Source organism: Dermacentor albipictus, chromosome 5 (genome assembly GCF_038994185.2).
Source record: "Dermacentor albipictus isolate Rhodes 1998 colony chromosome 5, USDA_Dalb.pri_finalv2, whole genome shotgun sequence".
Lineage (NCBI taxonomy): Eukaryota > Metazoa > Arthropoda > Arachnida > Ixodida > Ixodidae > Dermacentor > Dermacentor albipictus.
This window is the reverse complement of record NC_091825.1, coordinates 153,744,799-153,762,505: the sequence shown is the minus strand read 5'-3', so window position 1 is coordinate 153,762,505 and position 17,707 is coordinate 153,744,799. Positions and strand designations below refer to the sequence as shown.

Genomic DNA, 17,707 nt, shown 5'->3' with positions numbered 1-17,707 from the left:
TCACCAGTATTATCATTTTTCGAATCCCCAGCAGGCGGATCCAGATCCGCTAAAAACGAAACTAGAGTGACCTAGCGAAACTGACGGAACCAACGAAGACACCCGGGCGAAATGGCGAAATCAACAAGGCGCGGCGGTGCCGGTGTTTAACAAACAGGCAAGGTGCAAGCAACCGTGTCTTGACAGTATAGAGGGTGTGGACGTGTAGACTCCTAGCTCAGAGCTAATCGAGTCCGCGTTGCGGGGTGAGGAAGATTCCGCGCAATATAGTCTGCCTGGTGGATTGTAGCGTTTGCCTGAACAGGGCAAACGTCTTTGCACCTTGCACTATAAGACTGGGTAAACCTGCAGGTGAACCATGGCAGCAATGCAACGAGCATGTCAGTACCGAAGAGCTTCCGACGCCTGCAGTCGCATGTGCGAAGCACGGTACTTGTCATTTCGCAAGAAAACCTTGCTGCCAGCCTGTTCGTGCTTGCAAGTAAAGATGCGACTGTTGTCCACGTCGCAGCAACGCTTGTCTTCTAGCAGTACGCCTGGGTAGGTCAATCAATCTTTCCTTTAAGTACATTATATTGAAAGTATTCAAAGTTCACAGCAATCAAATTTGCTGTTTTCAATGTACGTAAGATAAAAACCGACAAAACAATATATATATGTGTGTGTTTGTGTGTGTGTGTGTGTGTGCGCGCGTGCATGTGTTCTATTTTTGGCCTAATTCTTTACTCAAGCTAGCTGAGGCCATTTCTATCGAAGACAGCTAGACAAGTGGGCGCTCGTTATGCCTTTTAAGTTAAACTTTACACAAGCCATCTTATATATATATGACATAAATAGTGTGCATATGTTTGTTTCAGTGCTTGCAGTCCACTCTACATTTGCCTGCAGGTTTGCTTACTAAGTAAGGAATGAACTAAGCTATATGTATGTGTTTATGTTCCTTCACTAATAGATTACAGTTTTGCTCAACGATTCAGTGCTCGTTGTGGTTTCAGGTCAGTAGACACCACTTCAGCAGAGTACCAGTTCCTGGAGCGGAGTGTCTTGCCCACCATGCATTTTCAGAAGAGCCTTCCACGACTGCCTATTCCAAAATTGGAAAAAACTTGTGAGCGTTACCTGCATGCGTTGGAGCCTCTGGTTACTTCAGAAGAACTGGAAAAGACACGAGCTCTTGTTTATGCCTTCAAGGATAATGAAGGTGCAGGTAAGATTTATATAATCTATGCTCTCATTTGCATGGTCTTTCTCATGTTAAAATTAATTAGAATACATTGCAAGCTAGCGAATTTCGAACACACAATTTTTACTGAACACAAGTTTCATCAGTTATGAGTAAAACAGCTTCTGGACGACAGATTTTATGACACCAGTGTCACACAGACACTTGCTGTGCTCAATCTACATAGTAACTTCAAGCGTGATCAAAGCACGAAGCACATGTGAGCATAATAGTGCAGTCACACTCGTTTTCAGTGATTATTGAAGCCAAAGGCCATTGAAATCCATGTGCCTAATTGATTCTTTTGTTCAAGCACACAGTAGGGAGCCGCCGGGACCCACGAAATAAATGGTTCTTGAAAGTGTCCATGTGGTATAACAGTATTGAAGTTAAGTAAACTTGAAAGTTACACCTGCATCAACCAAGCACACCCCAACAGTGCTCATGTGGCGGGTATAAGTCATACCTGCAGTATCTGCATAAGGTGTGCCTGTAAGCTTTATTTATTTCTCTCATTATGCCTTGTTGCAAGCAATGCAAGAAAAATATTTTACAGAATACTGTTGAAGCGGACTTTCGTTGCCATATAACCTGCTTTATGTGCGCAGGCCATTAATTTAACTATTTTAATACCAACTCTTCCATGCAAGTTGCATTAACAATTCCTACATTACACTTCCCCTGCAACTGCAAACATTTGTTAATACAGTTACATGTGCAATTTCCTTGCAGGAATTTTTCAACCCTGTAACACTGGTTATTGCCTCTGGATTTTTCTGTACCTGTGTTCATCTTGTGGTGTAAACTTCCTCTTGTTGCTGGCTGTTACTGGTCAGAAGTTTAAAACTTATTTCTTGACAAGACACAAGCCTCATAAATAAGCACTTGTGATTGCTTTTATTAGAACTGGACCTCTTGCTGAGAAAGAAGGACAAGGCCAACAAGCACACCAGCTACATTTCAGGTATGTGAACACCCTATGGTGGTAGCATTAATTACAGTACACAGCATATCTAAAAGCCATAGTCAGCATGGACAAGCAATAGTTCAGGAGAGGTTTCTTTTGGGCTAGTTGGTACATAGTGTCAAGAATGAAAACAGCGCATTGAAAGTAGAGTGCTGTTTTCATTCTTGAGTAGGCCAGCCTTGGAGTGCATGTAGTCTTCGTGCTGAGGTTTTGTTACTTCTGTTGGAAATGGCTTTCTTGCATGCTTCACTTCCCTCTCTGGCACAGCCCATGCCTCTTGCACATGGTTTGGTATCGCCATAAGTCGCAGTGTACTCATTTGTGTATGCAACTTGTTTTTGCCAATTCTGCACATTAGTGACAGTGAGAAAACCATGGAGATATAGCTACAAGTCAATTAAACACTCCGGTTACCTAACGTCACTCTATTTCACGTCTGTGTGCAGATTATTGTCACACACACAAACACACTACTGAAGACACTAACATGTTTGACGGTGTGTTCACCTTGTCACATTCTGTCAGCACTGGTTATAAGGTATAGTTTTATTCTCCTGCATTATGTCTGCAGCCAATAACTAACTTGTACATGTGCTTTAAGAGGGGATTCAACTCTTTCTGTAAAAATTGTTGCAAGACAAATGGTACATTATACTGATTAATTATTCTGTATTTAAAAAACTCACTGGATAGTGCACAACGGACCATCCTACCATTACCACTTTGACCTTCTTTCAGTGGAGTCTGCGGGGTCTGGGTACCAAATTATGCAACTTCAATTAATTCATTGACAGTCAGTTATAATTTATGATAGAAGAGGATATATAACCTGTATTAGTCTGTATTGGCAGAACAAGCCAATTTTTATGAAATCTTGATTTCTTGTATACAATGTCGCCACTGTTTCCTTCTCAGGTCCTTGGTTTGACATGTACCTGACTTCTCGAAAACCTCTTCCACTTAACTTCAATCCATTTTTGGCATGGAAAGATGATATGCGGCCTGCATATATGGATCAGGTGAAGTGCACTTCCTGTTGTCAAAATTATCAGCCCTTTTTTGAGCTGTTCTTCTTTTTCTTTTCTTTTTTTTTAGGGGGGGAGGGGTGTGGCTAGCACCAGCATAGCCACTTTAATTTATTTCTGAAAGTTAACATGTCGGAGTACCAGCAAAAACGAATAACTGATGTCTCCACATTTCATTTGCACAAGCAACATGACTTGCTGCTTATTTGCCAGACAGCACAGCTAGAAAATTAAACTGTGTATAACAAAGCTTATTCTTAGTTCCACTTTGCCACACTGTTTCCTGTCTGGACTTTTTCTTTTCCTCTTATCTCTAGAAATATTAAAGTTGCTCTTGACTTAATAATCTTACTTTTGTGTAATTTTACAGCCACCCAGTAAATTCATAATACTTCAAGCCTGGAATAATGTGTATTGTGAATTGAAAACATTTTGCTTAACATAAACCTCGTGCTAACTGCCTCCCCTTTGCGCTCGCCTTGTTCGCCAACGCTAAAATGTTATCCAAGTTTGAATACCAATATGCCCTACATACAGCAGTGCTACATATATAGGTTTCATTTTAATATAATTTGTACCATAAGTAGCTTTTTGTGGTGTTTCTAAATTCTGTACCTTCAACCTTGAAGCTACAAAAACAACCATTTTGTTACTAATCATGTGTCACATGCCATGGTATTGCTGGCTCAACTCCACATTTTATTATATATTCCTTCATGCAGCTACTACATGCTTCATTTGGGATGCATATTCAGATGGATAAAGACTGCAAGGGAATGGGGGTAGGGGGATTTACTGATTCTGTAGCCAAGTGGAAGCCACACTTGGAGTATGTGGTTCCTCGACCACTGTTTTGCCACTCCTGGCATAGGGATTATACCGTTTTTATCTGTGCAGTGCAACTTAAACAGGAAAATTTTTAGGTTGGCTGGACTCATACTTCATACAAATGGATGTGCTCATGTAATAGATGAATTTACTGCATGATACCTTGCAGACTGTTCGTGCTTGCAACATGGTGATCTCTTCTCTGCGCTTCTTGCGGTCCCTACAAAACAATCAGCTGGAGCCCATGGTGTATCATCTCAATGCCAAAAAGAGCGACACGCAGACATACAGGCGTACCATCAAGTAATGCTTTCTTCATCTAGGATATTAGTACGCTCTTAAAAACAGCAATACTTTCGGTTGTAATTTAGCCACACAACAATAAAATATTTTCTACAGTGCCGGGCACCTGGGCAACACAATAAATTTCTAGTTGATAGTCAGCACTTCTGCCGTGTTGTTTGTCTTCCTCCTTGTCTTCGCTGCACTGTTAGTCTTAACCATGAAACCGTGCCAACGTGCCCAGTTTATTCTCCTCTTCTGTATTTACTTTTTCTACCAATGCACATCTGGCACTTTTCTTTCAGCAACACCATGCACATCCAGAGCCTGGTAGCATTACAAACAGGAAAGTACACAATGTTAAAAGGAGATAGATGTACACATGATTGATGAAAGTTATTGTTGTGTGGCAGAATTACACTTTCACAGGTGCATAATTTTTAGAATTTTAGCATTGCGTGGTGCTTGTGGTTAGGTGTACAGTTTTATGTTGTGAAACAAATAATTTAGAGAGACTGATCAGCTGCTGATGTCCTTTTGCTATCTTAGAGCTATTAGCATCTTTTCAGTTTCTACTTCTGGATGTGCCCTAATAGCATAATACTTTTTCTACAAAGTCAGTAGTTGAAGTTTAGAGTAGCAATGGCACTTATTTCTTGTGTTTGGCTAAAGTGTTATTTTTAATGAAACACTAAACAGCAACACGAAATCAGTTTATGCTCCTAAAGTGTTTTCCAAAAGTCTGTCTTCATTAATTTTGCAAAATACAGTCAATTATTACTCTAGAAAATCATTTATCACAGAGTGCACGGTGAGTGTTTTTACTGCTTCAGCAGTTAATGCTAGTTCCAAACTGCATTTTTTGCCCTTGCAGCTATGCCGTGCATATGACCAGAGCCTGCACCACTTGTTAAAAAGTTTCCAAAGAGTTGCTACAGACAGGCATTGTAGTAGCAGCTGAAGCATTGCAAATTTGTAGTGCCCAGTGTGGATAGATTGAATGTGCTTTGTGAAATGCACTGGGATGACCAAAATCAACGCAAATAATTACTAACTTTAACAAATCGCCTAGCGAAGAAGCCAAGGTGTGTTTGCCATTTGTAAATAATCACTCCAAATGGAGCAATAAAGACATCAGAGTGAAACTTTGCATGCATCTCGTTGAGCCACTGTACATCTCGTAAAGTTCCTCATACGATCAGAAATAAATAATTAAGTACAGGAATCAGAAATTGCAGCATGGTACCTGCTGGCGGGCCTTGGAGTGGACGCAGCATGCGGGGAGAATGTGACATCACTCAGAATAGAATGGCACACAGTTGCTTGAGTGACAGCACAATGTAGCGGGGTAATGTAGGACATCAGCAGCTCAGAAAAAAGTGCACAGCACATGTGGCATGGAGTGGTGGTGCACTCTATAATAGCTTCAGATGCTCACCACACCGAGTGTGCCAACCCTTGGACCAGCAGTGAATGGAACTACCTTCCTTCTTCTATTGCTACCAACACTGATACCACCACCTTGAAAAATGCTGTTGCTGATATTTTGTAACTCCACTGCTCTCTGTAATGCCTTAGGGCCCTGAGAATATGAAAATAAGTAAATAAATTCTGAAAGGAAGTGTGCAGCCCGGGGCAGCACAAAAGTGAGGACTGAATAACTGGGGCGCGATTGGAGATTGTTATTCAAGGTGTGCGTTCAGTTTGTGTACAGTTTAACTTCATGCGATTGGCTACGCCAAGTCGTCAGCCTCCCATAAGCAGCCAGGCGGCTGACAGGTGGCTATCGACTCGGTGCGGCTTAGGCCAATCGCGTGAGGCAAAACTGAACACAAACTGAATGCACATATTGAACAGCGATCTCTGATCGCACCCCTGTTGCAGAATCGTTGCCATTTGCAGGTAATGTGCAAGATTTACACCACAATAAGTAACACCTTGTGAGCACTAAGTGTTTGTGAGGCAAACATTAACTTCTCAGACAGTATTTGATGTCTTTCCTGAAAGGTTGCACACATATGTAAGAATTTCTTTGGAACCCTGGGGATCTCTTAAAATCATTAACAGACACAAGTGGCCTCAGCCAGACATTTCTCACCATCTGTGGTGTCATGGGGAGCCCACACCTAAGTTTTAAGGTTGTGTCACCACCAGTCTTTCACCTTTGTCATCTTCAAGCCTCTACTTTTGATAAATCTATTTGCCATTGTGGAATTTTAATGCACCATCCTAGCTTAAAGTGTGGTATTTTCTTTAGTGTCTTATTAAAAGCAATAATGATGTGTCCCACCTATGTTGTTACTCCTGCAAATTTTTTAGAGATGTCACTAGTGGGAGCAAAGGGATATATTTAGGAGAAAACAGGAAAGCTAGTTTACAGTCAATACTTAAGCTGTCACTATGAGCAGAGCAGTTACTGATAACTGATACTTGGCAATGCTTGTCACACTTGATTCTTGAGAAGTGTGCTTACAGAATCATTGTTATAAAAAAAGGATTTTAAAGAGCTCACAGTTAATTTATTTATCACTAATGTATCACTAATGTTCTTGCAGGATGCTGCCAGAAGCCATGGCATGGTACGCAAGTGCTTTGCTGTGGAAGGCTTACCCTCTCGACATGAGCCAGTTTCGCAACCTCTTTGCAAGCACACGGATACCACTGATTGGACGTGACAAGATTGAGGCGTTTTCAGACTCCAAGCACATTCTAGTTATTCGAAATGGCCACTTTTATGCCCTTCAGGTTTTAGATGACAAAGGTGAGTGCATTACAGTTTTGCATGGGCCAGTAAAAAACACATTCTGTGGAACTGGCAACGGTGTGGCCCACTTACACAATGTCATGCATAACAATGCACTGCTAACACCAAGCTTTCTTAGCATCATTAAAACGTTTGCTGCTTCAATGAAAAAAAAAGGAAGTGCTAATTAAATTTTAGAAAGTACATAGCGACTAGTTTACTTATTGCATTTGGAATGTGCCAACCAAATGCCTCATTACTGTATATTTTTGTCGTGTTTTGTCTTTTTAGTGGCAACATTATCTGAGACAGGCACACATGAAATGATATAGTTAAATCCTAGTGTGCAAACCATGGCTACAGGTTCAACTCCAATATCTACTTGCAAGATGTTGCTGTCATTCAAGTTGCAGACATACGTCCTGCAATCCCACCTACTATTTTCAGTGTAAACAGAGCAGCTAAGTCCATATTACTGCAACATGGCAAATGGGGAGAGATGAGGACACTACTACCATAAGAAAAAGAGAATTTTTGTTTAAATTTATTAGAACAAACTTGTTTCCTTAAAACAAAACATATTTGGTGCAGAGGCATTTTAGCAAGTTGCTGGTAACAAAAAACTAGTTTTCAGACAGCTTAGCTTATAACAGATTGTCGTTACAATGGCTTAGGACATCACTCAAGTTTAAATTACGTAGAAAGGCTGGTCACACCAGTGGCAGTTTTAGAAGGTGCCTTCTAGGTGCTACCTAATTGCTGCATCTAGAACTTTGAAGTGAGAAAGGCACCTAGTCAGCTTGAGCATGCGCATTCTGCTGGTCTGGCATTCAGGTTGCCACATTCTCATTGGTTTGCTTTGTTTCACAGCACTTTCACCTTGCTGAGTTACAATGAAGCAGGCTATGTAGGTATGATGCACCTCATCAGTCATTCACCATCCTCCAGAGAAAGAGGTTTCGCACATATTGGTGTGCTTAATGCCCAGTGCACTGTTTCATTTCATAGTTGCCCAAGCACTGTAATGAAGGTATTCTAGTTTTGACAGCATTTCTTTTATGTAATGCGTTTAATGTTGGTGTGTAATCTGTACACAAGTATACATGAGCTGTTTCAAAATATGCCTAAGGCTACATTTTGCTGAGGTCATAAATATATGTGTACCTTACACAAGTGCATATTGTGATGAGGAGACAGTTATAACTATCCGATTTTTTCTTCCGTAGCATTGTGGACTTGTAGCACTTGAATGTCATTTTCCATCATCACTTCCATCATAGCTTTCTTCAGTTGTACTACCAGCTTGATGCTGTGTTTGCAAATGCTTTAATTACTGTACTATGTTTATGTAGAGTCCCAACATAGTCCCAATGCAGAGCGTTCATAGAAATTATGGTCATGTACTTCAAGAACAAATAGGTGTCACAGTAGTAAGATATAGTGGGTATTACCAGTGCGTTACTGTAGTTATTTGTATTCATTACAATATTACCCACACATACCGTCAGGTTGGTAGACTTTCCGTTATTTCTGTTCTTTATCCACTTTTCTTCCCCTGTATGTAGTAGCACGATAATGCATATCTCAAACTGACCTCTCTGCATTTATTATAAGTCCTCTCCTCGTCTAGGATCTACTGCGTTGCATGAACAAGGAAAATAAATCCTTTATTCATGTTCCCCTTTCTCGGAGATTAATGGACATTTTGTTACAGGCAACCTCTTTGGACCTGAGCATTACCAAGCATGCCTGAGTCGCATCACGGCTGACCATCGGCCTGCGCCCGCTGTTCCTGTGTCAGCGCTGACAGCGGGGCCTCGGGATGACTGGGCTAGGGCACGTAAAGACCTCCTGGCTGCCCAAAATGAGAGCACACTGCGGCAAATAGACAGTGCCCTCTTTGTGCTGGTGCTAGACAGTGAGGCATTCCAGGGCACAGAACAGGAGAAGATAGCCCACCATTTTCTTCATGGTCCTATCCATAACAGGTGGGTACACTGGAACTTTGCCAACAAAAGCTTTAGCAGATGTACCATTCGCAGTGCATGCCTGCAAGTGCCCATCACAAAACAGGCATGTGCCATGTTTTCCCAGACTCCTTTTCCCAAGGGCAAATACAAACGGAGCATTATATTTTATTATAGTACGTTAATTGCCTGTGTGGAAAGATGCTTTTACACTTCGTGCTAAAATCTACCAAAACAAATTTTGCTGTGACGAAGCTGCAAACGAAGTCTACAATTTGCCTGGAAATGCTCTAATGATGCAACTCGCATGTGATCTTCGAAATGCAGTTGAATTCCATTAATTCAGCACTGACGGTACTGATGAAACTGGTCTATTTATCCAGCAAGTCAGATTAAACAAAAGAAAAAGCCAAAATGCACTGCTAATTCGTTAGGCAGTAGTTGCCCAAATCTAACACTTCCCCAAATCAAATGTGCATGCTCTTTCTTTGTGTCCAAAGTAAAAAGCATAGAAATTACATTAAAGTTCCTAAACAAATAAGAAAGCTAACATGCACTCGATCTTTTAGCAAGAAATATGGGCAAGTGTCTAATATGTGTTGCCCAAAGGTGGCTGGTTTCTTAAAGTCAGCTTCGCCACAGTATATTACTGTTATACGGTCAAGCAGCGAACGACACAATGGGGTTTTCATTTCGTATCCGACAGCACCATGCAGGCGATTTCCGGCCCAATATTCTTGGAAAAAAGAAAAAAAAACAAGGTGTGCGTTACAATTGGATAAATACCTTAATAAGATAGCAGGGAAGAAGTTTGGGCGTGTTGGTGGGATGCATTCAGACTGGGATACATAGCGCAAAAAATTACACAGGGACAAGCAGAACACATAGCGCTCGTCCTGTGTTCTGCTTGTCCCTGTGTAATTTTTTGCGCTATGTATCCCAGTCTGAATGAAACCTTAATAAGATATTGTGAGTTAATGTTGTTGCTTGAATATCTTTCTAGGGCTGACTGGCCAAATGCAAATTATCTAGCAAAAGCCAATTTTAAGATTGACATAACGAAAGTTATGGCTGAGCTAGTTGGAATCCGTTGGCGCAGGCCAGGGGTAATTGCAGATCGCAGGGAGAGGCCTTTGTCCTGCAGTGGACATGAATAGGCTGATGATGATGAACGAAAGTTTAGGCCACAGCTGCCAGCCAGAACCTTCAGTCAGGATCAAATTAATGGAAGTTACTGTAAACACTAGCAGCAGCCACATTGTAAGTATACTCAGTGCTTTGGGCTTTACATTCTTTCAGGTGGTTCGACAAGTCCTTTTCACTGCTTCTCACAGCAGAAGGGCACGCAGCTATTAACTTTGAGCACTCCTGGGGTGATGGAGTGGCTGTACTGCGCTATTTTAATGACATCTACACTGACAGCACTGAGCAACCTTACGTGCATCCTGGCCAGTCTGCAAACATCAATCCTGAGCCCTACATACAGCGGCTTGGTAAGTGGTAATGATATGATGGTAAGAATATGATATTATATGATATGAATATGATATGATATGGCTTGGTAAGAGCAATGATATAGTGTGCCTTTCATTATGAATGCATTATGTTTTTGTGCCCGTCTTTTATGACCTTCAAGGGCTATTTAAACTGGGTAACATTACAGAATATCCAGGCTCATAAGTGTGTTCAATATTGTGTACTAGTGAACAAGGACAACAAAACAAACTGGCAATGTGTCACATTACAAGGCATACCAATCAGTGCTGAAACATCATTGCATATGTAACTATAAAACATTCAACTGGTGGCTGACATTGTGTTCTCCTAGTTACAATTGCAACCTGCTTCCTTAGCTTCGAAAGTTGGTTATGGAATTCACCTTTTTTTTTTTTTTTTCATCCAAGCTTCAACAAAATGCAACGTAGCATCTTTTGCTCATCATGTGCAGACTTCATTGTCAATGATGCTGTGAAGGCAGCTGTGCAGAAAGCCCAGCAAAATTACGAGGAGCAGACTGGAAACCTCCAACTAGCTGCTATGGTGCACTCTGGCCTCAGCAGGGACCTCATCAAGCAGAGCAAGCTCAGTCCCGATTCAGTCATGCAGCTCTCTTTCCAGGTATACTAGCACAATCAAGATGGCTGTATGCTATCACTAAACATGGTCATGGGCCACAGAGGGACTGGAGTCTCTTAAGAGTTCAAATAACGGACAATTTGCGAAAATGATGCAGCGCATGTGCGAGAAAGGCTGTTTTCCACCCAAAAGCTCTTGACCAGACTATAGCGGAATACAGCACTACCCCCTTCAACAGCCCCGCCTTGACTACTTCCGAACCCCTGCACACCTCTTTACACAGCAGGCAGTGGTAAAAACTATTCAATCAGAACCATACCTTCCCTCTCAGTGGGGATAAGACATGGGGGAATTACAACATTTAATTTTCAGAATAAATCTCAAAAAGCGTTTGTTTTCGCAGTTCGTTCCTGGGCTTGTGTTTTTTGGTTGGTAAACATCCTTTCGAGGCAGCCAACTTAAAGAATTATACAAATGGTTCATTTAAGATAACTTTGCATATTAATATACATACTTGAGGACAAGTTTTTGTAATTTGAGTCAGAACAAGAAGGCATGCCTGTGCATGCACCGACAGATGGCCGTCTCTCCTCACACTTTGTGCAGCTGTCCTATTTCCTGGCACATGGAGGCACAGCGGCGACTTATGAATCATGCAGCACATCTGCTTTCAAGCATGGGCGAACTGAAACAGTGCGACCAGCAACAATGGCCACAAAACGTTGCGTGGAGGCACTCAGCTCGGACAAAAAGCTGAACCTTGCTCGGCCACTTCTGGAGGAATGTTCCAGAGTCCACAACCAGCTCACAAAAGAGGCTGCCATGGGTAAGATACTGCTGTAGCATATCACACAAATGTTATGTGGCTTTCAGTAAAGTATCGGCATGAGAAAGCATCTCACATATCATCCGTCAAGCTCATCCATCAGGCGGTTATGATGTGCAGAAATGCCAACCTTTTGATGATTTGGGGGAATGCAGATGCACAGGCACAGGAGCAAGGCATGTGAGCAAAACAAAGATTAAAGGAGACGAAAATTCAAAGCGCCTGAAGGGCCCAGTCCACTATCATGATGCATGCCTGCGCGGTCCCATGTGTGCAAAGCAGTGACTCCTATGCATGCTCATCTGGTTTATCAGAGCAATGGCGACACGTTAGTGCAATGTGTGCCTGTGGCCGCGAGTCTCACTATACTACAGTTAAACGTCGATGCAACAAAGTATTGAACTATTTATAATTTCTTGTCCATAGGACACCCTGTATATAAAACTATACACAATATTAATATAACAAAATTTCACTGCAACTGCAAAAAAATACTGAGATAATAAATGAAAACTTCCATGTGTGCAGATAGTCAAATGGTTGAATTACAAGTGGCTGCTTGCGAGCGCACCTCTCAAATCACGCTCTGTGCAACCAAGAGCGACTGCCGAAGCATCATGTTCTGTATAAAATCTAAGTGCGATAAGATCCTATCGCGCCCCACGCTTTGAAGTATGCAAGGGTGAGCCGAGAAGGATGGCTTGGTGACTGCCATCTTCCTGTGCAAGCAAGGGAAGAAGAGATTGAGCTAGCAGCAATGCAATCAAGCACATGCTAGGGGAGCAAAAAGTAGGCAGGTTGGTGTGTGTCGCCTTCTCAAGCGGTGCGGCCATGGCTGTTGGTACTGCCAAGGGTATATGCAGGCTGCATGCCCAGTTTTAGAGATGATTTATGACGTGTGCAAAGTGTGGGTGTGCTGAGATGGCATGGCATCATTTGCTTACGTGCATTTAGTACTGGAGCTTGCATAATCTCAAGTTTTGGAGATGCGTTGAAGTAAGAGGCAGACGAAGTATTCTCTCCCCACTGCCGGCGACACAATCAGCCACGGTGGCAGAGTGAATACCAATGTGTGACTGGCTTCGCTTCCTACCACTGATGTAAAGATATCACTGACACGGCATGAAACTATTTCTCGTCACGAACTTTCAAATTGAACAAAATTAATTTTTTCTCATTCAAATTTGTCTTTTCTGATTGCCCGCTAATTATGAAGATCTTGCAACCCCTTCCATGTAAGAAAAATCCATCAGTGACTACTTATCTGCATAAACGGTTGAAATTCTATATATAAGAAAACTTTGATATAATGAAGCAAATTGCCAACTTCGTTATATTGTGGTTTAACTGTATAACGTTTGCCACAGTTGAATTATGTTTAGCTCATGTTACATCTTTAATGCAAAATACGGTGGACATGGCTTGGAACTGAGCAACCTTCTGGAAGGAACAAGAGGAAAAGTGCTTGACCATTTTTCTCGCCCAGAACTTTGACTGGCTGTGCTTGCTTACCTTTTGCATATTTCCAACATCGTTCCTTTCACACAGTGTCTGAGGTGTGGCTCTGGTTTTACATGCAGGTCAAGGGTTTGACCGTCACTTGTTTGCCCTGAGGGTGTTGGCTGAAGAGAAGGGCCAGGCCTTGCCCGCTATTTACACAGACAGATGCTTCGAAAAGGCAAATCACTTTGTCCTTTCAACATCCACTTTACATGGTATGGCGTTCAGTGGTGGTGGCTTTGCACCTGTAGTACCAGATGGCTATGGCATCGGCTATGGCATGGTGGATGACAAGTTAGGAGCCCTGGTCAGTGCTTACGGCCCCCATCGAGATGCCAGGGAATTCTCAGCGTGCATGGTTGAGGCTTTAGATCGTATTTGTGTTGCCATGAAGTGCTCTTAGGGCACGAAAGAAGTTTTCTTCACACGAAGATCATGAGATTGGGTGCTGCATTCCTCCTAGTTCAGCCTAGGTTTAATTTCAACCAGTAACGAGGATAAGGAGCTTGTGCTCCTTGAGTACCTTTTCTATTTCTTGCAAAACATGGTATTCATAATTATGCGGAGAGAAAGAGGTGTACCGCATCTTTCAGCATGGCAGCTACGGTTTCTGTAAAGCACTTGAAATTTGATTATGGACCAGTGAAAGCTATCAGATGCTTAGTAAGATATAGTAACACGCTTGAGCACAGACATACGTACATGTATATATTGATGTTTTGTACACTTGATAAAAGACAATAAAAGGTATTTTCTTGATCAGTGTGCTGTAATAAATACCAATCTCTTTTGTTCACTGACTAGTGGGGGAAAGAATATGTTACAAAGTGGAGCTTTAATTTCGTATGCATGCATGGTAAATTAAGTTGCTCGCATAAGAATTTTTGCAGCAACTGCGGAAACTACGGACACACATTCTGCAATCAGAAATGCAGTTCTAATGTACTTAAAACATAAGAACTGAGCAAAAGTTATGGCTGCAAATTATGAAGTGCTTGTGGGAGGAAATTTAGGCTGCAAACATAGGTGCCACAGACCTGCAACATTCAGGGCTGAAAAACTTCAAGGACAAAGCCTGTAATGGGAAACACAATGCACTTTTAACAAAAAATTTATGGGCTGCGACTTCTGTGAAAAAAACGAGCTACCACAAAACATGGCAATACAAAAAGTAGGCCAACGTGCTTCGGGTGCACGTTCTGTTGAACGCTGCAACTCTGAACTTTACTACACATGCCCAGGCTTCATGGCAATAAGCTTTTTCACAGGTTCTACATCCATTAATCATTTGACACCAACAATGCAAGGCCACAACTCTTTTTTTCTTTTTTCACTTGCCACACCAGGCCCTGACTAAACAAACAAATGTGCACAAGTCAGTGGTAGCAGTGAAAGCACCTATTGCAACACATTTAACCACACACTTGGTAAGAAAAACAACAGGAGAAGTAGCTGTGAGTGAACTGCAATAGCAGTTCTGCTGTTAATGCCTGAGTAGCACCTTTCACACAACACTGCCTTTACTGACGCTTGTAAATTGCACCATACTACTAAAAGTGGTATCAAATGTGCAAAGCCATCCCAGATGATAAGTATTTGTTCACACATTTGTTAAAAGTTCTATGCATTAGTGCATCCAAACTACCTTTAAAATAAAGATGCAACAAGTAATGTAGAGATGCACCAATAATCTAAATATATAAAGCGGCATACCAGTATAAAACCATCATATATAAGTGTGTAAATGTGCACTGAAAAAAACAAGTGTAAGAAAGAACACTACACATTAAATAGCTAAAACAAGAAAACCACAGACAAGTAAACACTGTAGGGCCAACTGAAGTCACAGAAGCATGCAAAAAACCTCCAATTGGCAGCAGCAGGACTCTGGCAAGGTAGACAAATAGAGGAGAGGTCAGTAGGTCAGTCAAGCAAATACTGACTCTCCCTCTTCCTCTGCTTTGAATCGAGCAGCATGTGACGCAATGTTTTGATGCTGGTGCATTTTGCCGTGTGAAAGCTACATGTTAGATTTCCAGTAAATTTCACCCCAAGGGTGCAGCCTGAGCCATCATTGTGAAAAGTGTGCAAAGCAAAAATCTGTTCAATAGACAAACACCGCCTCCCACAATCACACTTAATACAGTTTGTCACAAGAACAGCAAAAATATTGCATTATGTGATAACTGCGGCAAGAAGCTTTGTTTCGATCACGGTAAATGGGTTAAGAGCATATCCACAGACTAATAGAGAATTCAACGCTCGCATGACAATGGCAAAAAAAAATAATAATAATGTTTTTCTTTCATTAAAAGAGGTGGGAAAAAACCCACATCAAGAAAAGTGGCGATTGCCTTGTTCTGCTTCACTGCAGGCACCATTGTCAATGTGAGAAGTGATCACAATGTCTTACTTGCACAATCGTATATGCGTGCAGCACTGGTGGGAATTTGTGCCACTCTTGCTTCTTATCTCTTAAGTGTAGTTGCGCTTGACACAATACTGAAAAAAAGCCAAAAGAAGAGTTGCAAAAAGGTGCTGTAGTGACTGCTGAAAGACTCATCCAGAATATTTTGTGTGCACTTTGGCAAGAGGGAGGAAAATGTGGCCCCTTTCCTTCGCAGATGTTCCAAGTGCAATGAGAGAGCTGAGTTGTTCTTGTGGCCCTTGCATACACAGCTTGTCGTGTTGATGGAAGACACATAGTCCGTTTTACTTGGCCCAATCTCGTGATCACCACCGGGGCAGTGACATAGCAAGCACACTTCATGCTGGTGGCCCAGCCAGGCTCACTGTGCATGGTGACCTTCTTTGTGAGGAGAGCCACTTGTTTGTTTGTGTGTTGGCAGCACGAGAGTCAATGCATACTCAGACTGGCAGTGGCAGCCAATGGCACCGAGTTGGGATGAGCTAGAAGTCCCAGACGCTGCTTGTGCTTCCGCTGCTCTGTCATCTGCATCACACATAAAATTAAATGGTAGAATGCCTCTGCCAAGGCTGACATGGAAACAGACATCAAGACTAAGGGAAAGTGTGTTCTGGTATGTAAAATTTCCAAATATGTACAGTCGACTTCCGTTAATTCGATGCTGACGCAGTCGACAAAATTGATCGAATTAAACATGAAAAAAATAACCACCACAATACACCACTGGTTCATCTGGCATTATTTACTTGAGTTTAACACGCCTCCAAATGAAATACATGCTAAATTTCTGCGTGTCCGAAGAAGATAACTAATGCCTTAATAATAACTATTCATCTTAAAACATTTTGTGCGCAAACAAATAGGGACAAGGAACAGGAGTAACACAAGGACGAGCGCGTTCTAACAACTGGTTTTATTTTTGAAGAACCACCTGCTTTAATACCCACAGATCTGGGAAATTGTGGAAGCACACTGGATTGAAAAACAAAAAGAAAAGTGCATCAGCCATCCTTGTTTGATTGTTGGATAAAGCAAATTCGCTTCTGTCATCACTTCTTTAATGCATTTTATCGTAAGTGGTTGTTTCATGCACCTTGCTGTTTTTATGTTGACCAGGTGGCTTTGGTCCACATCTTTTTATCACAAGTGTTATATGTACTACAGACGTGCTCTCTTGACTTGATCGCGCAGATCTGTAGGTATTATATGCGCTATAGGGGTGCTCTGTTGACTAGATCGCGCAGATCTGTGAGTATTTAAGCTGGTGGTTCTTCAAAAATAAAACCAGTTAGAATGCGCTCGTCCTTGTGTTGCTCTTATTCTTCGTCCCTGTTTGTTCGCAGACAAAAAGTTGTAAGATGAATCTGTTCTAACTAGGCCAACTCGCAGTTATGCTTAATAACAAACTTAAATAACAACTTAACAACTTAGAGCTTCTAGCCAAAGTAGAAATATATGGCGCACCTAATTTTTTTAAATGGTGGCCGCTTTTCTAAAGCCAGCTCTGCCGCTATACAGCTATTTTATGTGGTAAATAGTACATGCCGCAAAGGGGTTTTGGTTTCGTATCCGACTGCACCGTGCAGGCAATTTTCGGCCCTACTTCCTCGAAAAACAAGAGGCGCCCGTTATAATTGAGTAAATACCGTAATCAGACATTCTGAGCTACCGTCATTGCTTAAAAATCTTCCTTGGCGGGCCAAAAATAGGTGTTGACGGGGGATTACGCCTTCACTGTCCCCCAAGCTCCACCATGACAGACACTGCCACTAGACCGGTCGTTATTGGGGCCACCATGTGGGTAAGGCCTGTCCGTGTGGATTGGTCAAGTTCAAATTATCCG

The 17,707-nt window shown here is 41.9% G+C and overlaps 2 protein-coding genes across 7 annotated transcripts in view; one reads left to right on the top strand and one right to left on the bottom strand.

Annotated features, from left to right (window-relative positions):
• The first annotated feature begins 20 nt into the window (after nt 1-20).
• Nucleotides 21-14,198, top strand: CPT2 (Carnitine palmitoyltransferase 2). Of its 3 annotated transcripts, none has more exons than XM_065432321.1 (12): nt 21-157; nt 352-540; nt 996-1,207; nt 2,127-2,186; nt 3,105-3,208; nt 4,212-4,345; nt 6,880-7,085; nt 8,782-9,055; nt 10,334-10,527; nt 10,983-11,152; nt 11,717-11,936; nt 13,517-14,198. In XM_065432321.1, the coding sequence occupies exons 2-12, from the start codon at nt 359-361 to the stop codon at nt 13,837-13,839; spliced, it is 2,079 nt and encodes a 692-aa protein (XP_065288393.1). In that variant the 5' UTR covers nt 21-157; nt 352-358; the 3' UTR covers nt 13,840-14,198. The 3 variants fall into 3 exon arrangements, with proteins under 3 accessions (XP_065288393.1, XP_065288395.1, XP_065288392.1); XM_065432323.2 differs by adding an exon at nt 858-901 and having other exon boundaries at nt 99-540; XM_065432320.2 differs by having other exon boundaries at nt 103-245.
• The window catches only part of Itpr (Inositol 1,4,5,-trisphosphate receptor), a 153,156-nt gene continuing 149,580 nt past the window's right edge, over nt 14,132-17,707 (bottom strand). For all 4 annotated transcript variants that reach the window (XM_065432316.2, XM_065432318.2, XM_065432317.2 and 1 more), the window contains one exon: nt 14,132-16,389. In XM_065432316.2, coding sequence (XP_065288388.1) covers nt 16,294-16,389 — 96 coding nt within the window. In that variant the 3' untranslated portion in view covers nt 14,132-16,293. The remainder of the gene's footprint in view (nt 16,390-17,707) is intronic.

Bases quoted from the DNA above. Each gene is read 5' to 3' on its own strand.
- CPT2 (XM_065432321.1), top strand. From the start codon at position 359: ATGGCAGCAATGCAACGAGCATGTCAGTACCGAAGAGCTTCCGACGCC. The intron at 7,086-8,781 runs GTGAGTGCATTA...ATTTTGTTACAG, and splicing joins TCAGGTTTTAGATGACAAAG to GCAACCTCTTTGGACCTGAG. The intron at 11,153-11,716 runs GTATACTAGCAC...CACTTTGTGCAG, and splicing joins TCATGCAGCTCTCTTTCCAG to CTGTCCTATTTCCTGGCACA.